Genomic DNA, 20033 nt, shown 5'->3' with positions numbered 1-20033 from the left:
CCTCGGAGTATGATCTAAGACGATCGTTAGATCACGTCGCGATAATTACGGATAAAATGTAGGCAACTTGATGTAAGCAACAGGTGGGCGTTTCTGTTCCGCGATTACTCTCTCCTTTTATCGGGGAATCCTTCTGTCCTCCAGCTTTTCAATACGGACTTTTAATCATCGCACGAAAACTTTCTACGCTTAACCAATTTTTCAACGAAAACGAACAAAAATTGAACTTTACGAAATTTCTCGCGACTATTCAACGAATTCATCCGAGTCAACCAATAAACTGAATGAATTTACAATTGCTTATTGCACTCGTTGCACGTGGGCCGTTTTATCAAATTTACAGCGAGTCGACTCGAGCGGCGATGTTTGCTTCTTCCCGTAACACAGAAGGCGACCGGGAAAAACGACGAAAACCAGTTTTCGTCCGTACGTCACCTGTGAAAAGCTACGCGACTCCATCTGTCACTCCGTACCCGTTTCATTTTTTTCACCAACCATTCGCTCTTCAAACGCGCATGTCAATACCGGACAGCCTACACCTAATCAACCAGTCGTTAACCGACGCAAACGTAATTAAGAGTACCATCGTAAAGTCAGCTGCCAAGTTTTATGTTTTCCCGAGAACGTACTGTGGAAGAATTGACAATATATAAGACTTTCGATGAATCTAATTTGACAACATAGAGGTAACAAACGAAGGTACCCTTATTGCCCTAACCACTCTCCTGCCCCTCCCCGCGCGAAGAACACCGTATCGCAATTAGGTAGGCGAAAAGGCCAATGGTGGATCCGAGTAAAAGAGAGAAACTCCTACCATTGACGTAGACATGATGCTGCCTCCATAGGTGCTGGTACTGGCTCCAGCGCGAGCTGGTACTGTCCTCGTGGATAGGCGGAAGTGGCGCGTGCACCTGATGGCCGTGCGAGGTGGGCGGTAACGGTGGCGGTGGTTGCTGTTGGGGTTGCTGTTGGTGCGCAGGCGCGACCACGATATGCGGATGGGGCGGTTGCACCAGTTGCTGCTGGTGCTGTTGTTGGTGCGCTTGGTGCAGCACCGGTACAGGTGGCGGCGCCAATTGCGGATACTCCATAGCGCAGCTCATCCAGTCGATTTCACGCGAGCATTTAAATACACCCCTCCCACCCGTTTACGCCCTTCGGTCCGCGCGTGAATGAGAATCGATCGAAACGCGACAGGCACTGAGTTCGCGGCTGGGGCCGTCTCAGAGGGGTACAACGGGGGACACTAGCGAGGCTTCGCGGTTCCCACTCTCCGTTCTTCGTCCCTGCATCTCTCCGCGTAATTTTATCCGCTTGCTCTTATCCACGTACAGCTGTTTTGTTTGTTTGTTTATTCTGTTCTCGCGTTCCCACTAGGACGGACACTAGTCTCACCGGGGCGAGGATCGCTGGGAAGAGAGGGATAAAATCAGAGAGAGAGAGAGAGAGAGAGAGAGAGAGAGAGAGAGAGAGAGAGAGAGAGAGAGAGAGAGAGGGGGGGGGGGCGAACAACACAAGTAACTGGTTTAGCCAACGAAGAATACCAAGGGGAACAGTCGCGTCTTCCGGGTCGAGGGAACAACTTATCCACCCTCTTCCTTCTTCCTCTCTCTCCCCCTTCCACGTGCGCGATGTCGCACTACTATACACCGATCCGCGCGATCAACCGATATCCTCCTTAACGTTTACGATGCACCGAACCAAAATCCAGTGTGTCTTCGATGCTCGCAGAGGCAAGCGTAGTCCCGAAGGCGGGCAGACGAGGGAGGATTCGACGAGAACACGGATTACACCGATTCGAGTTCGAAATTTCCAGTCCTGACGATGGGAGTAGGACCGGGGCCAGCAGATCCGAGCTCCCGATGAAGACAGGAGACAACAACGGCGGCAGCGCGGCGTGGTACTATCGTCGTCGTGTGTCGACTGTCAAAATCAGCGATCGTCAGCGTCTATCCGTGGCTGGTGTTCGCCCATTGGGCCGTCACCGTAGCCGGAAGCGTCGCTCTGATTGGCTCCCAGCCCGCGCTCCTAAACGGTGGGGGAGAGACGATCACGCGCCCCGACGTAGTCCTGAAAGCGGAGTTCCGACCAGGAGAGACAGCACGAGGAAGGGCAAAGTGGTGCTGGCAAGGGAGATATATACGCGCGTACGTATACAACTATATTATGTTTCACAATATACATATATATATATATATATATATATATATATATATATATATATATATATATATATAACGTATATACAAACGGAGAGATGGATAGATAGATAGATAGATGGAGAGAGAGAGAGAGAGAGAGAGAGAGAGAGAGAGAGAGAGAGAGAGAGAGAGAGAGAGAGAGAGAGAGAGAAGACGTGAGGAGATAGGAAGGGAGGGCTGGTCCAAGTGGACAGAGAAAGAGGATACGCGTGTGCAGAAAGGGTGAGTTGAGGTGGGGATAGCGTAAGAGGGAGAGGGCCGTAGATAGCCAGATAGACGAACAGGTAGACGGAAACGAGCGAAGGAGGAAAAAAAAATAGGAAAAAGAGGGAAAGAGAGGTAAAAGCCGTGTGTCCGTGGCTCGAAGCTGCGGCGTCCGTACAGACACTGCCACTCGTGAACGTTCCACCGTTCCACCGCGTTCTGTTTCACTCTGTTCCCTCTCTCTAGACCGGCGACGTTCTTCCCGTGGCGACGTTTCTCTTGCGCGCACACACTCGCCCGTGCACACATGCACACCTACGTGTCCACGTACTCGCGATTCCCACCACCAACGTTGGATGCTCATCGTCTCTTTCGCGTTCACCAAACATCCGCTTTTACCCGCCCCCACCTCCCACCAGGCTTCCTACGGGTGCCTCTCCCGCCCTTCCCGCTCTCTCGCTCTTCCGAGTGTTACGCGAGCACCGTAAGATTCAACCACTTCCTCCTGCCTCTTTTTTATTCCTGTCCGACGGACACCCCCTCGTGACTGCTTTCAATGCCTCCGACTCTTTTTTCTTCACCCCCTTTTTTCCTCGCGCTCCTCTTTTTCTTCGGGAACAACGCCGGCGAACGTTGCGCCAGGCTTTCGTTCCACAGGTGCGAACAAAGCTTCCGCGTTCGACGCGGTGAAAACTCCGTGGCCGCAATTTCTCGCGCTTCCGGTAGTTTCAAATGTCGCCGAGTACGATGGTACTTGCTTGTGCACGTCTTCGCGGACAGAGATTGTTCTTGACACGCAAAAGCGCTTCTGATCGTCCGCCAGGCTTTACTCACGTTTCTCGTATCGATGGTACACCGATGGTTTGCACAGTTCGATTGGCAACCTTTTAAATAATAAAACTACAAAAAAACAGCTGGACGATCGATCCTTGTTTCTCCTTTGTATCGAACTGACATGACCAGTTTCCTCGAGTAGCTTGCGGATTTTCAGTAAAATGATATGATTCTTATTTCGTTGACGTTTTATCGTTGCATCAATTTGTGAGGCATAAACGAAGGTTGGTAATGTAATTATTTTTAAATTACAATTTCCAACTACATGTTCCTGAAATTACCAAGTAAGATTCTATATTTGGTAACGTTCGTTACCAAATCTACATGTATGTAGCTCTAGTTAAGGATAGCGTACATATAGTTAAAGCGAGTCATGCATGTCACAACTTTCATTTACCGTCATCATAGGTATTCAAATTTTATAGACTGCACGGCAACTGTTTGCCGCGTTTCAAGAACCTCCGAACTTCGTGCAAAAGTTGTCCGACCAGAGGCAGGGACTTTCTACTGGCAAGAACCAGGCGGCGGCGAATCGGGACGCCACGTCGGTTCCAAAAATCCGGGATTACGATACGTAAATGCTTCTTCTACCGTGGTGGATATATAAAGAAAAGGAGAAACAGTCGAGTGAACGAGTCCGGCTTTCCGTTTCGACGGCGTCGATCCGCGTGGACGATCTGTCACGGGTTAGAGAGAAAGAAGAAAGGGAAAACTGGAACGACGGACGCGTTAGACGATTAGGCTGTCCTCGTTTTCTACGACGGATCGACCCACTTCCTAGTGCGTGGCTCGATCGTGACCGATCCATGAAATTAACGGTAACGGGGGGGAGAGAGGCGGCCGTACTTTGCCGGGTAAAATCGAAAGTGGCAAAATACCGCGACGCCGCGGAATCAAGAAGGGGCAGGACCGCTCGACAATGTCCGCGAGGTGGGGAACGGAGAGAGAGTTCCCGAGGAAAGATTCCAACGATCACCTTCTACTTGCGCGTTCCCGTGGAAACGCTTGGGATATTAACCGTTCGAGTGCCACGGACTTTTGCAGAAATTCATTCGAAAACTCCCACTGGAGCGTCATTGCGCTTTTCAAGTTCTACGCCTGAAAATGTTGGAGAGAATCCTGCGTTACTGTTGACTGTACAACTTTTCCGAATGTCCAGCGTGCAGTCAGTTTCGCTCCTCTCATCGAGTAGTCGATACTTTCAAGCGTCCAATCCTAGGTAGCATTTTCTTCAAGAAATCGTCCAAAGTCATACGCCCAGAGAAATTCGGTCGACTTGGAAGACTTCCCGTTTCGTTTTCGTTCGCATCGCGGCGACCTTTCTCTTCCTCGGTCGCCCCTATGGCCGCGGGAGAAAGGGAAAAAAAATCGACGGAGGAGGGAAGAAGGTGCCGACGTTAATTCTGCCGGGACCGGCGCGAAGCTCTGAATCACCGGGTGAACCGGTCCCCGTACCGTAAGATGCCTGTTGCGCGAACGCGGAAACCACGAGGAGCCAGCGGCTCCGTACGGGTCACGGAAGGATTCCTTTCTCCTCCGCCGTCCTCGTCCTTCCCCTCCGTTGGTCCCCGTTTCTTTCGCTGTTATCCCTCGTCGCCCAGCCTTTCTCCTTCTTCTCGTCCACGTGCGAACCTGCCTTTTCCGACCACTCCGCGCGTCTTTCTTTTATTACGCCCGCGGATGTTACGATTCTTCGTCCAAGATGACCCCTTTCAGGACCACGGATTTCTTCAGTCGCATTTTCTTTCGTATACAATTTGCTGTTTTATCGTTTAGAATTCTTAACTACAGAGAATGAAATTAACACAGTATGGGCGGGTAACAGCGTGGGCTGAACTCGTACGTTTGGCGGGCGGAAATTAGTGAAATATGAAAAACGTGCACCGTTTAGAAAACAAGTAATATCTTCGCAACTAATGGTAGGATTTCAATAAAATTTGCCAAATGTAGTATATAGTATATAGTACTTCAAAAGTATGAATTAAATTTTTAAAAAATGCAATTTTTAATTTAGTTTTTTATTGCTTCGTTTAACACTTAGCAAACCGATTGGAGAGATGGCAGAGATCCGCCACTCTTATTTTAGCAACGCCTGGCCGCCACTACGCTTACTTTCTTTTGTTGTTATCAATTATTCTTGACATAGAGAGTTGTTCACATTCGAGCTATCGCTTATTTATCTTTAGTTATTTTCAATGTTAGCTATCATTAGTTATCTTTAATGTTACTTATATTTTTGCAGAAATTATAATATAATATAATTGTTATACATTTTTAATTTAATATTTAGTACAAACGATATGTGATGCAAGATCGTTATCACCAATTGTAATTATCCATTTAAATAATTATTAGATATGATTTGTTTTTCAAGTAGTGAAATGCGTGATGGACAGCGTAGAGTTTGGTTTATTGCAGCGGTTGGCTAAGTGTTAATGCATAATAAACATAGAACAAAAAGTAATTATCAATTTTTTAAAGTTTCAAGAGTTCACCTAATAAGAGAAAAGCGTTAAATTATTTTTAGGAGTATTAATTTCATTATCCACTTTTTCTTATATAGTAATTTTATTTACTCTAATGTCTTTTTAATATACGATACTTTTGAGAACACTCAAACAATCAAACAGTCAAACTTTCGTTTTTATTATTTACAAAGAGTTATGCAAAAGAAAATATATTCATGAAGGAAGAAAACCCAAGCATTGATAAGTGCGTTACTAACATTTACGAACATCCTACGTCGTGTGTTAATAGAAAATGTATTAGCTTTACCTGAAGTTTAAAGGCCGCGCTAACCCAACATTCTAATCGATTCAATTTCTTTTTCAGCCGATTTACGTACATCATTTACCAAATTAGATTCTGAGGGAAACAACGCGGAACGAAATGTCGCGCGTTAATCAGCTAAACTGAAATATATCTGCCTCTAACGGGCCTTCGACTCTCGCCACTAGAGGGACAATGACACCCGCGGATTTCCAAAAGCGCACATTTCCTCCTCCATTTCAATAAATATGACGAGTCCACTCTAGCAGGCCCCGGACGAAAAAAGTTCTTCCCTCTCTTTTTCTCTCCTTTTTCAGCAACAAGAAAACCGAAGCAACGCGCTTCATATACTTTGGTATAGCCAAGAAGACAGTCTCGATTCTCAACGAAGAAGAAGAAGCAGCCTTGACCGAGGATTGCATTTGAACCGCGTTTTAATGAAACGTAAAAGATCCACGTACACGGATGCGTGACAGTGTTTCCCGCGATAATTTCAGCTAATTTGTGGTTTTATAAGAGTGCTGACCGATTCCAAGTAATTTCATCGATTTCTTCGCCTGGGTCAATTAGAACAGTTGCATTCGTATGGAAGCAAGATTGCCGTATGATATTCTGCATGCATTTCACGCATATACGTTGCAAAACCGACGTCTATTTATAAATCGATCGTGTTCCCTAAATCATACCACCGCAAAGTTTCTTAACGCATTGCGTGCACGTTGAACGGCACGCTAAATTCGCATGACTTTCCATTCACGGCTCGTTGCTCGCCGATGACTCGCATTACCGAATTTATTGTATTTGCTCGCGGTACAATATTAGCACATTAAATTCACCCTTGTGCAAATTAAATTCATCCTTTTACAAAACAAATTCACCCATTTGCAGATCAATTACTTCTACTTAAATATTTTAGTTAAAAAGACAGCAAATGTAGATTAAGTACATGTATTTATTTGTAAGTAATTAACAAATTAATTGAAATGCAAAAATACAAAGATTGCTCGTTTAATAAGCCAGGTAACTTAGCCTACAATGGTTCTTCTACAGAGTAGCTGCTGGTAACTTGACGTAAATATTTATTATACAATACTTGTAACAATTTCTGGATGAAATAATAATAGTCGAGTTGAAGTTTCAGCTAGCATATTTTTGGCACAAAATTTTATTTTTTGTGGAATGAAAAAGAGAAAAGAAAGTTCTTCTGGATTATTCTCTCACTGGATTATACTCACTCTAATAACGTTGCCATATCAACAAAAAAACATACATTTGGTGTTCCGTTAAATAAAATATTTAAATAGAAAACTCGATATTGACAGCAAAAAAGCATGCATTTCATTTGGGAAAAAGTGAATTTTATTTGCAAAGTGTCAATACTATATCCCTTCCCAACTGTTTAGGAGGCTGAAGAAATAAAGTTATTAGAAGAGCCGAAAAGCGAACCGTGTACTTTTATCCACCGAATGTATAATTAGACGTTATGATAACGTTATGATAACGTTATTTTCTTGCAGTTTATATTAGTTTATAGAAATAATACGAGAGTATCAGTTTTTCCAGATCGAAGAACTCAACCTGAAATGTCCTTACTAATAAATAAACGCGATACATTTACAATAGTTTTGATTAAGTTTCCTCGCCGTTGTGTACTTTTAATCAAAGCTTTCTTTCAGCTTTGAAACGATCGTTTCTGGAAGCAATTTATCATCAACCATCATTGACCGCTTTCACTTTTTTAGGGCGACAGAAAACAAAATACGAGATACCTCACCAAACAGTAAGTAGTGTGTAATGTGTTAATTTCCTTGAAAAAACAAGGGAGGAAGTATCACATAAAGTAATGGACGAAAAGCAGTAGAAAGATTCGACGATAACAATCGTATTTCTAATCGTGGCAGGTGAAAAGCTTATCATTGCAATTAGAAATTCTTACGTAAGCGGATGTTAACATTAAATTTGCGCAACTACAAGGGGGAAAAGCTAGATAGATGAACCATTGTACAGGGTGGCCAAAAAGGGTATTAGTCTTATGATTTTGTATATAAGTAAAAAGCCTAAAATTCCTGTGATCATTTATTCATGGAAAGGTAGTGTACAGTGTCGGAAACAATATCGTCTAAATGACATCCGTTGCATTGTATGCGCTCTTCAAATTTCTTAATTTGAAGATTACTATGAAAATTACTAGTAATGCATGCGTCTGCGAGTCTTTGGTCCCAATGTTAATTAAATCTGACTGATTGCCGTACAGATCGTTAACATACATTACAGATCGTGGCCGGTCCGTTTCGTGTAGTTTTCACTGTATATAGTCAATAGCTTCAAACATTCGGATCCATTTTCTAACAACACCGTTGTATTGTAGAAAATTTTTCTTTAGTAATAATAATATCGTATCAATGCGGTCTAACTTAGCTCGCCGTAAACAAGATCGATGCGACATGAAAATAAAAGTAAACAAATGATAAAGGATTCTGCGGCGACAATGTCTTCGGTTTTTCCACCGAGGCCGGAGATTTCGATGCGAGCAGAGACGACGCTTTCGTTTCCCGGGTAAAGGTTAAACTGTTGCTACGGTCTAACGATGCCGCACGAAATGGGAACCGAGGCAGCAACCTGTTGATTCCGCCGCTTCCTTTCACTCCCGGTACCACGCGGGAGCTGGACCGACGCGACGGAGGAAAGAACCGCTGCCGTTCCGACTGATTTACCGCCGCATGTTCTTCATATTTCGTAATCGTATTTTCAACCCGTGAATTAGGCCATTTTTCGGCCTCGCGAGGCAGCGCGACGCTTTACGAGTGAAACATCGCTACGGGATTCTAACGAGAATCTAATTAAAAAATACAAAAATAAATGCAATAAAAGGAAATAATTATTCCTTAGCTACATTGTTCAAGTTTAAATAAGTTAAGTTAAAATAAAAACCGAGTGCAAACGGTTAATTCTTTTCGTGTGTTTTACGAATATAGTCGATACTTCGACGAGTCGTGTATTTGTTAACGTCTGAAAGTATATACAAGCGCTCGAATACTTCTCGTCTTTAGATCGCAAGCATTATTCTTTTCCTAGGATCGCAAGGCAAAGCGATTGAATAAGCAGACTTCGTATAAATTCAAATTCATTTAAACACCTTGCTGGCCGATGACCTATCATTAGCGTGTCTTTTACATTCAAAATTTAATTGATGTTTTTTTCCGCAATTTCGATATCCAACAACGTTTTAAAAAGCAAAAATAGCCAAACAACTAAATTATATACTACATTCTTCTAATCGACCACGGAACGGATACATCGGAAATACCTAGGCTCTGACTTATATATGGAAAATAACGTGTGCATTATTAAAATAATCATTTTCCAATTTACCATCAAACTCTCGAATTAATAAAGAAAAATAAGAACGACTGATCGACGAGAGACTACGCGGATAGAATTAGTCGCCCAGTATCGGACCAGACACGTGAAAACAACAACTTTCGGCGAGTCGGAGGACTTTCTCCTCCTAGTGAAATGTACCCTGACTGCCCCCGCGCCTCTTTGCCGTGATTCTGGAATCGCCTCGGCTCGCCCTCTTTCTCGATTTCCTCACCTGAGAAGGGCCGTTCCCAAAAATCTGTCCGTGCCATACGGCTACCTAAATCGAACCGCTTTCTTACGGCACCCGTACCGTTAAACGAGTTTCGCGTTCTTTTTCGCGCCTTTTCTTCAATAAATATAAATTATTCAATCGTTTTTGCGGAATTATATATTACATGTAGGATCTTAACTTAACAGTTCGTTTGGACCGCGAGAACCAAAACCTTCGTGAATTGAAAATGTTTTTTAGATTCCGCTTCGTTTCAATTCTCTCTCGTCTCGTCTCGTCTCGTTTCAATTGCATGGGACGTTTCATTTTTCATCGATCCTCTTATTACGACCACGCCTACTGAGATATGATGCCAAAGTAATATCTCTTCTTTAATTATAAATTATCTAATTTCAATAATTGTTCTACCGATAATCATTTTAGATTTTCTTTTAGACTTTCTGACGGATAATAATTATAATAATTAATTCGTTAACTCTTTCAGTACAGTGTGGTTAAAAATACGTACGACGAAATCGCGTACTATTAACTACAATATTATACTTTCGTTCATTATTATCGTTATTATCTCTCGTAGTCAACGAGTATCGAAATATTTCCATTTATCAGTCAACACGTTCGATATCTTCTGCACTCATAAGCGTAGGATATTAATTTATTAATACAACTCGAGTTAATGTTTTTGAACCGTTTGCTGGAAAAACTCATTCATTCCGCACATCCGCTCCAGCTCGCATTCCAGAACATTTCGTATATAACATATGAAATGTAAATTGTTAATTAACCAGTGGCAGTGCAATAGATATATATTGCGCGATTATTTTTGTCAGGATATTTACGTTGTACACTATTTTGGAATCAAAATAAATAAACTGTTTATCTTTGTCATTTTTAGTATAGTTGTTTATCATTTTTATGGAAACACAGCTTCTCTATCAGCAAATGTCACCGCACGCCACTCTGATCACCGACAAATTTCATTTATATTAATAAAATTATATTTCAACTATATCATAAAACAAAATATAAATGAACAAGTGTAAGAAGTAAATTACTTCGTTAAGATAGATAAAAATAATCAATTCACATTTATATTTGAAACTTATTTCTCTTTTACATTAGCCTAGTGAAGTATCCATGGTAAATTGAAGGTATGAAAGACAGTAAACTCATCATAACTCATCACATTTCTTATTCGAGGGCGACATTTGTTTCCCTATTTGATATTGCCTCTCCTAGAGATTTCGTTCGGAAAAAATCTTCTCGTTTCATTACATATAAAGGAAATCTACTATTTTTTTCTTTTTTTTCTGACAATTCTGCATTATTAATGCAGAATTATTTCATCTGCTAAAATACTTTTGATTAATTTACAAAGAAATCGTATTCCACTCAATATATAAGAAAATATAAGATAAATATAAGAAATGAAGGTCTATATTTCTTGGTAAGACCATTTTCAAAGTGTACACACTTGTAACTAATCTAGTGCTGAAGTTGTTGGTCTACTCTATTCGAGTCGCTAGTGGAGCTGGAGTGTAAAAGGCTAATACTAATAACTACGGATAAAAAGGTTGAAAAGCGGCGTTTCCCAAATTTGGAATTTGGTATATATCAGAGCGTCCGTCGACGGAGTCGAAAAATATCGCTGCGGACAAAAGAGAAAGCAATTTACGTGCTCGTCCGAAAGTGGAACACCGTGGGTACGCGTTTAAAAATAGCATCGCGATACTCGGAGGAGCTTTGACGGAAATCGTTGCGTCCAGTTTTGGTGTTGGAGAAGATCGCCGGAATTTCTCGTTCTCACGGAGAAGCTAGGCTCGCGAGTCAAAGTTACGCACGCACGGTGTACGAGAAGGGTTACGAGGTTCCTCGGGACTTGATAATTTCACAGCTGACGAGCAGATGTTGCCGGCGTCGCAAAACGTTTACGTTACGAATCGCAAGAGGAGCTTGCGTGTTTTTACCGACACCTGACAATTAAAGAAATGACGTACACCGGGTGCACATATGCCGTTGTAACTAACCAATTGGATCGAAGGGAATCAAAACGCGAACGAAAGGCACGGAAAGAAACGAATTTACCATCCAGCTGGAATTACGCACACTTTCGTCATTGACGACAATTACTAAAATGCGGTTCAAATCACGGGAATTGCGGAATTGTTTCTCTGAGAAAAGGAACCGACTGTCGCAGACTTTTGTACCGGATATAAAATTCCAAGTTCCTAACGTAAACATTTTCAAACTATTATATTTACTGTAACAAAAAAGTGAAAAGGAATAGAAAAAAGAAAGAAAGAAAGGGAAACGCAAGGATAGTTCTGAACGTTACAAAACCCATCATCTCGATCGAAGCAATCGAAGATCACGATTAAAAGTCGACACGCACACGGCACGGATTTACATAAGATCCCAGATTAAGCCATAGAAACGGATACGACCGACTTTCGATAATCGATCCCGGCGATCCGTCCTGGCAATCATAATCGCAGAAAGGACGATCCGTCGCGTTATCTATTCGCACGAATCGCCGTGCCCACCGTTAACGAAACCCGCCTCGCGCTACGCTGATAATTACCATTTCTGAGTCTCCCGATCAGTCGATTGCGCAACCGATCGAGGGAGCGAAAATAATTCCCCCGAGTCGCCTGTACCGCGTAACCAGGCTAAACGTTTATATAATAAAATTATTATTCGTCTTCGCAGCAACGCTATCTCTTTTTTCTTATCCGATCCGTACGTTGATTGATTACATATATGATTACAAGTTTCTCTGGACACTCGACGAACGGGCTAACGAGTTTACCTCGTAAGGAGTACCGCGTAACGAGCCATCGTTTCATAGGCCGTTATCCCGATTACTCGAAAAAAGAAAAAGAAATAAAGAAGAAATTCATCGATTCTCTTCGTATGCCTTTCGGCTAACGAACCGTTCTCGTTTCTTGACCTTATGCGCGAAAAAATCCCGATTTCTCGCCCGTCCTCTCCTCGTTAGCTACGATAATGCTGAGCGCGCGGTCAATGACGAACGATAGGCTCCTTTGTCCTCGTCGGTTCCTCGTCGTCGTTAACGGAGACTCGCGGAATTAAGGAGAACGAATTAAGTATAAGTGGACCCTGGCGCTGATGATCGATGATTATGCAGGAACGGAAGCGGCTGCTGAGTCACGCGTCGAGGATTTCCGAATCCGCGGATGCGTCGCGCACTGATGACGTTGTCGCCGTACTTTTTTTCTTTTTTTTTTGTCTTCTATTTCTTTTAATCGTGGACCGATTGCGGTGAAGCATTTAAACGATGTTAAATGTGAACGAATCCAACTGCCGCCATTGGGGGAAGCAATATTTGTTCCTGTGTGCTCGAAAAAGTTGGGTAATCGTAGAAGCGATCAATTTCAAAGTATTTTGAAAATTCCTTCGGTTTGTTAGCGAGGGCCGAATAATGAACCGAAACTGGAAACGTTGGGAAGAGTACTGTAAATGCTATCAATTATTTTAGGCTCGCAACGGTATTAGGGGTACGGAAGAAATATGCTGTTGGTTTCAAGTAGTGTAATAAAATTCCGGAAAGTCTAACTGTAGTCTGCTAAATCATTCCAAAGATTTAAAGTAGAAATACTTGATTTGCAAAAAGGTGAATTTAAAGTATGGATACTATATGCAGAATGTTCTAGAATGTATGTAAACGACAGCTGAATGCGCAGGATGAATGAGCAATTTTCGAGCAAATGTTTTAAAACGATTCAGTTGTTCATCATCATCCGTCTTCGGTCGAACATCTCAGTTGTAAAGAATTTATTTATCGATTTCAAGCAAATATTTCACCAAATAGTTTCATTTTCAACTCATTTAAACCTCAGAGGTTCAATTGTAATTAACACTCTGCTTTACTAGTTTAATATACATATAAAATTAGAAAATCTGTAGCTGCAACTATGAATAAAAGCTTGAATAAGATACGAAATATAAGATTTGTTAAAAGTTAAATTCAAATTTAAATAAGTTTGTAGTGACAGTAGCTAATAACAAGGCAACACCAAACACCGACGTTTTTATACCTGATTGGTTGGTCCACGCTAGGAACCAAATAGGGGTGGATTTCGAAGATAGTTAACAAGTGACAACGAACCTTTGTTTGTTACAACTTTACATCATTCATTTCGAAATGCAACCACCTCATGTCGAACTATTAAATGGCATTGTAAATTCTACATTTCCGTATTGCCTTCATTCATTGTGCCGAGTTGCTACGGTTACAATACATTTGCAAACTTTTCGACTGTGTGACGTGGTCCTTCCTTCGTCGAGTCGAAACTAAAAAACTAATATCGTTTCAATATTATTCGTAAAATTTCACTGAAACAAACGTGAATCGATAGCTGATCGGTAGCCAATTATTCCACATATGTGGACGTTATGCTTTTTCTGCATTTCTATTGTTTTCCTAATTTTTTTTACTTTTTGTATTTCTATTAATATAAAATGAACAAATTGTAATAAAACAAAAGATCCCTAAGTCCCTGGAGAGATTAACAAAGTAAAGGTGTACCATTCCGTTAGAGACTCAGCAGTCTGTAATAGTAATATTAAACAAAGGAAAAGTCAAAGATTCTTATTTTTCGTTTCATATAGAAAGGTAAGTGCAGATATTAAGAGTGTTACTTGGTAGTAAACAGTCTTAATATCTTTGTCAGACTAAGGTTGGTGAACTGCTAGAGTTGTAGTTAGGAAGTATATTCTTGAATTTTATTGCGTAACAGGCACTTTCCTTATTAAATTACTATTTAAAGTAGAATATAAAAGGTAGCTGTTACAAAAAAATGGGTGTTTGCAGACTTTGATGAAGATATTAAATCTTTATGAAAGATATTATCTTTAATCACTAATTTAAGGTAACTTTTAACATCATCAGGTGGAAAATTTACTGTGTAGATTCAGGATATGTTAACGATTCTTTGCGTCCAAACGTGCAAACCCAATTTTTTTGCTATTTTCGGACACCGTCGGTCGGTTTTATCGCGGCAGAATTTTTTTGACTTTTAAAACACCAGTTCAGAACAGATTTTTGAACATGTTTTATCGTTCAGACTTATATCGTTCAATATTAATAAAAAATGAGCAAGAACAGTACGAAAGGAGAAATTCTAAACTCGTTTCAGAGTAATGTACAAAAAATCGCTCGATATGGCGACTGTAGACATTTTTGGAATTGATCAAAAGACTTGATCGAAATATTTCATGTATTATTAACTGCACTTTCTTTCGAGGAATGACATTAACACTAAACCTACCACAGCTAATTATTACATGACAATTATTTTTTTTATTTTATTGCCCATGATAAATTGTGTATTATTTATAATCATCCAGAAAAGTATGTAACGTTTATTTGAGGGCGATCCACAGTGCACAGATTATTGAACATTTTCTTGCGCCAATTGAAACCCTTCCTAAAGAAACCCAGGAGGCAAGAAATAAAGATTGTCCGCACACTCAGAAATTGTTGTAGTTTCAGATATGTGTACGAACAGAGTTATAATTGAGTATAATTAACAACTTACCATGTTGTTAATTACACCAAATCCATTTATAAATAAAAATCGATTAGTGCCAAATGAAACTCCTGCTAGATTAACTCTGAAAGTATCATATTAGAGCTGTTGAATGTTTCACGAGAGATACTGTCTCATCAAACGAAGAAAATCAAACCGCTAATGATTAAAATGTTACGGACTCTACAGGCGAGTCAGATGATGATTAAATAAAGAAGTTTTTGTGCAACCACAGTTAACTTCTCCACTACTGGATATATAACGAGCCAATGTCCGTCTTGAAATATTAGCGAGAAATCGAAACTTTGCTTGTTTCACGAAATTTTTGTTGCTCCTGATTATTTTACGTCGTCACATATCCTCTTAATTCTATTCTCACAGTCAGCGCAAACAAAAATACGATATTGGCACTTTAAATTTACCAATTCATTTAATTTTCAAATAAAATTCACCCTTTTGCAAATTAAATTCATTCGTTCCCAAATGAAATTCACGCTTATGCAAATCAAGTTCTTCTACTTAAAGACTTTTTACTTTGAAAGAACCACAAATCTATGTTTCCTTGTTGATATGGAAACGTTATTGAATTATATTGAACTTTTCTATTCTCTTTTCTTCCGCAAGGTTCAGGAAGCGTGTGATCATTGTTGGTCAGACAAGGCACTACTTTTTTTGTACCAGTATTTTCCAAAATAAAATTTTGTGCTAGAAATATGCTTCAAATCGCGAACACTTATTCGATGTAATTAACTAAGTAACTCGATTACTACTGTTACATTCAGAAATTGTAAGCTTAAGAGTCTTATATATTGTACAAGTATAAAGAAGCACTCTGCGGGTAATATCGTGATCGCATATATTTCAGTTTTGGGCGATATGACCAGGGATTGTCTAGAACAAAGTTGGCAATCCAAGTATACGTTGAGATATTCTCCCATCGCCATTGAAGCGCAAAGCAAAGGAAACTGAAACAATTCGAGAACCACGCGAGGATCAACTGTGCATCAATCCGTAAATAGATGCAAACAAAAAATTACGTTGCGAACGTCCTCGCAGGTCGCGCTCGTTTCGCCGACAACATCGCCGGTTTCTCGCGTTTTGTCTCGCGAGACGTGGCAATGCCGTAGTATATCACGGCCTAGCCACGGCTGATGTTACGGAAGGATATAATCCAATGCGGTTTAGTCTCGGTCGAGGTCTTGGATTTCGCGCCGAAACCGTAATCTCCTCAACGGAAAACGAGAGGAAACTTGGACAGGATCGCGAACTCCAGAAAAATTCGAGCGACGGGGTTGATAACGCGTTTCGAGCGAGGGTAGTCGTCCACGATCTGCCTTTGAAAAAGTTAACAGAGTCGAAGGCATCTTGTGCAACACGTCATTAAAAGAGTTCAGAAGTTTTTAGTGAGTACAGTAACCAAAGTTAGCGGACAAGCGAAAAACAGAGGACAAAATGAGTACATACATGGGTATAAGAAGCTACAATAAAAGAGTTAGAATTTGAGAACTATGATTAAGATGTGTATACATTATTGCGTTGTCAATGTTATCAGAGAGTCGGTCGTACAGCACGAAGTCGTCAGCGATTTAGAAGTCGTGGAATCGTTCGAAGTGTGAAAGTTTTAGGAATATTCGTGGATCTCTTGGAAATAACACCTGGAATGAAAAGACTTGTAGCTTTTGGAATTTTCTTGATAACTCGTAAAAGTCTCGCAAGCCTCGATAAGTTTCAAAATTCCGACGCGTTATTAAAACTCAAAGTAAACGATCGTGCATCCGACGAGTCACGGACGAACGTTAGAAAAGCGTGGATGGGCAAGAACGAGCGTTGGACAAAGATCGAGGACGGAGAGGCGAGTCGTAGAAAGCAAGACTTTCAAGACTTCCAAGAATTCCAAGACATATCAAGACTCAAGGTTCGACACTTATCAAGACTTTCGAAACATTTGAGCGTTGAGTTACGCGTAAATCGATTTACATTAATCAATTCGTTTAATGTTCCATTTAGAACTCTACTTAACTATTTTTTTTATGCACTTGAACAACTCCGTTGATATCTGATATTTGAAAGAGTTCCAAGCACTCGTAATTCTACGTATTGTTCAGAAGATGTGATCGCTTAAGAAACAAGACTTGAAATTATTCTAATATATCCGAATTGGAGTGTTTACATTAATTTACATTAAATAAGCGAATCGATTGAAAAATCTCTTGTCAGCTGTTACATTACCAAATAGAAAAGGCAATAATTTGCATCGCGCACTTTCGTTCCTAGCACGTGAAACAATTTCAGTCGATATAAAAATTTTGCAACGTCGAATCCGCAAAAGCACTTGGAGACCCTCGTTCGTCAACCGTTCCTTGAGTTCTGACGGTCGGTAAATTTCTGTAAATTCAAAGTCAGCTCCTCCTTTTAAGTTTCTCACAAGGGAGATCGACCTTTGCCTTTCAGCTGACAAAGGTGATGTATCGTCACGTCTATATCCTTGCTAAAGATTCTGTCAATATCTATTTGACGTCTTTAACTTTTTTCTCTCTCTCGCTTCCTTTCAAAATATGAGAAGTAAATTTGAAATTTTTGTAATAACATTGAACATTATTTTTCGATTGCGAACAATTAAAATTAGACGTTCTTAAAAAGTAGAAACAGAAGAATGCGGAACGCATCCCAAAGAAATGGATAGACATGATCTTTACAACTGAAAACACATTCGATTGACGACAAAAGGATCACTTCATTAGCCTTCACTTTTATTAAAACTACGAAAGTGGTCGCAACAACTGATACCGAATTTCTAATAGAGATTCTACGATTACTTTACATTACGAATTTATCCATATTGCTTTCAAGCTTTCATTTTGTCTTAAAAGGAGAAAAAATGTATATATCTCTTTTAACGGTGGACAATTGCTATGGAACGTTTAAATGTAGTTAAACGAATGAATCGAACTACCACTATTGGGATGCAACATTTGTTCGCGTTAATTTCGAAAAAAATTTGAAAAAAATTCGAAGAAATTAGGTAATCGTAGAAATGATCGATTTCGAAGTGTTTTGAAAATTCTTTAAGTTTGTTAGCGCAGGGCGCTTTTATATTGATGGTGAACGGAAGTTGGAGAGACTAGTGGTATATATACACAAAAATTGGTGAGAAAATGCATCGAACACCGCGAGCCAACTCGTCGATGGCGAATGGGTGCGCGCCACTGAGGCGCTTATCAAAGGTTTCCCATCGAAATGCCTCGAAGGCAGACCGTCAATCACCGCGGGAAATGATGGTGAAAAGGTATTACACCATATATTATATATAAAGGAAAACCATCCGCCTCGACACCCGGATTGGATAAACAGAATCCATGAATCATTGCGATTTAACTGCGATGCGAAATTGTGAATGCGCGCGGCGTATCACAATAATACGCTGTTATTATTATCGGGTTGTAATTACACGTCCATATTAATGAGCCGCCCCGTCATAATGATAGAATATCATTGAAATAACAGGGTCGCGAGAGGAGACTTCTTTCCACCAAGAACCGGTCGTTAAATAATTCCAATAAACGCATTGTATCGTCGTCGGCCTTTTACACGGTGAACTATGCGTCCCCGAACGCATAGTGTTAATCATTTTTTTACAACATTTAGAATCGTCTGCGTTGTCCGATGCTATATCACTTGACGATTTCGAATTTCAGCTAGCATATTTACTTTATTTACCATACATACACTTTTTCAGCCTTGTAGAATAAAGAAGAAAAATAACAGTTCTTGTGGATTATGTATAATAACATTGTCCAATAACGTTGTCATATGAACAAGAAAACGGAGATTTGGTGTTTTTTTAAATGAAACGTTTAAGTAGAAGCACTTAACTTGCAAAAGGATTTGAATTTAATGGTATTTCTTCTCACTCTTTGCTAGATTTTGTCAATTCTTTCCCAAATGAGTTCGTATTAAGAAAAACTATTTTGAAGTGTATCGATAAATGGTGGATAGCTTTATTTGAAATTCTGGTACATTTTAACATTTAATCTGAATTCTAGACAGAAACTTCAGTTCGTGGAAAATCCAGTCCATCGTGAATGAACGATTGGTATCTCTAATGTATGTACAATATGTGTCTCGAAGCAGCTTCAATTCGATCCAACAGCTTCCTGAGTTATAACTAGCTATTCTTTAAATATCCTAGTTTTCCTTAGATTTAAATATCCAAATTTCTTACTTCTTTAAATTTCCGTTTATTCGGAACCCTCCCATTCTTGTAAAATTTAGCACCATCCGATGAGAAATATCAAACTCGTGCGAAGTATGAATCAGAATAATAATCGCCGCGTCTAACGATTTACATAATAAAAATAGAGAAGAATCGCCGGTAATCTGGCTGCTGGTAATATAAAGGGGTGAAAGGAGGGGTCCGCTCTTTAGTATACGTATACTTTAATGGCGTGTAACGCCAGCCGTCGCAGCTTCTCGGACGTATTTACGAACAACGCGCGTAATTAATAGCCTCGCGATTTATATATTACTGACGATGAGACGCGCTGAATTAATGTACATGTTAAACAGCTTTTGTCCAGCTACTCTCGAGCAATCCCGTTCGCATCCGACCCGTGAAAATTCTAACCACGCTGAAACTAGAAAACCAGCTATTAAGCTCGCTTGTGTCAACAACATTTAACCCCCATAAAACGCTTCGTGTTATTTTACAAAACCGATTAGTATATTATTCTCGTCGCTGTTTGTCGCAGCAACGTCTACTCGCGATACACACGAGTTAATTCATTCAAACGAGAATGCTTTAACGTACACTGTTCAGACTGAATAATTTTGATGAGTTTCATCCGAATTTTATTCAATCATTCTTGTCTGTTTTCTGATTTA

At 40.4% G+C, this 20033-nt stretch overlaps 1 protein-coding gene across 3 annotated transcripts in view; it reads right to left on the bottom strand.

Moving 5' to 3' along the window:
* LOC143424776 (thyrotroph embryonic factor) overlaps positions 1-20033 on the bottom strand; it is a 97198-nt gene that overhangs the window by 62838 nt on the left and 14327 nt on the right. Inside the window, exon 1 of one of the 3 annotated variants that reach the window (XM_076897044.1) lies at positions 815-1306. The exons of 1 other annotated variant lie outside the window; for it this stretch is intronic. In XM_076897044.1, the coding sequence (XP_076753159.1) occupies positions 815-1103 (289 nt within the window). In that variant the 5' untranslated portion in view covers positions 1104-1306. Of the gene's footprint in view, positions 1-814; positions 1307-20033 lie in introns of those variants that run through there. One more of the 3 variants, XM_076897043.1, reaches the window with a different exon arrangement.

Source organism: Xylocopa sonorina, chromosome 6 (genome assembly GCF_050948175.1).
Source record: "Xylocopa sonorina isolate GNS202 chromosome 6, iyXylSono1_principal, whole genome shotgun sequence".
In the NCBI taxonomy this organism is placed as follows: Eukaryota; Metazoa; Arthropoda; class Insecta; order Hymenoptera; family Apidae; genus Xylocopa; species Xylocopa sonorina.
The sequence above is the reverse complement of the archived record's forward strand: the minus strand, read 5'-3'. Positions and strand labels throughout refer to the sequence as shown.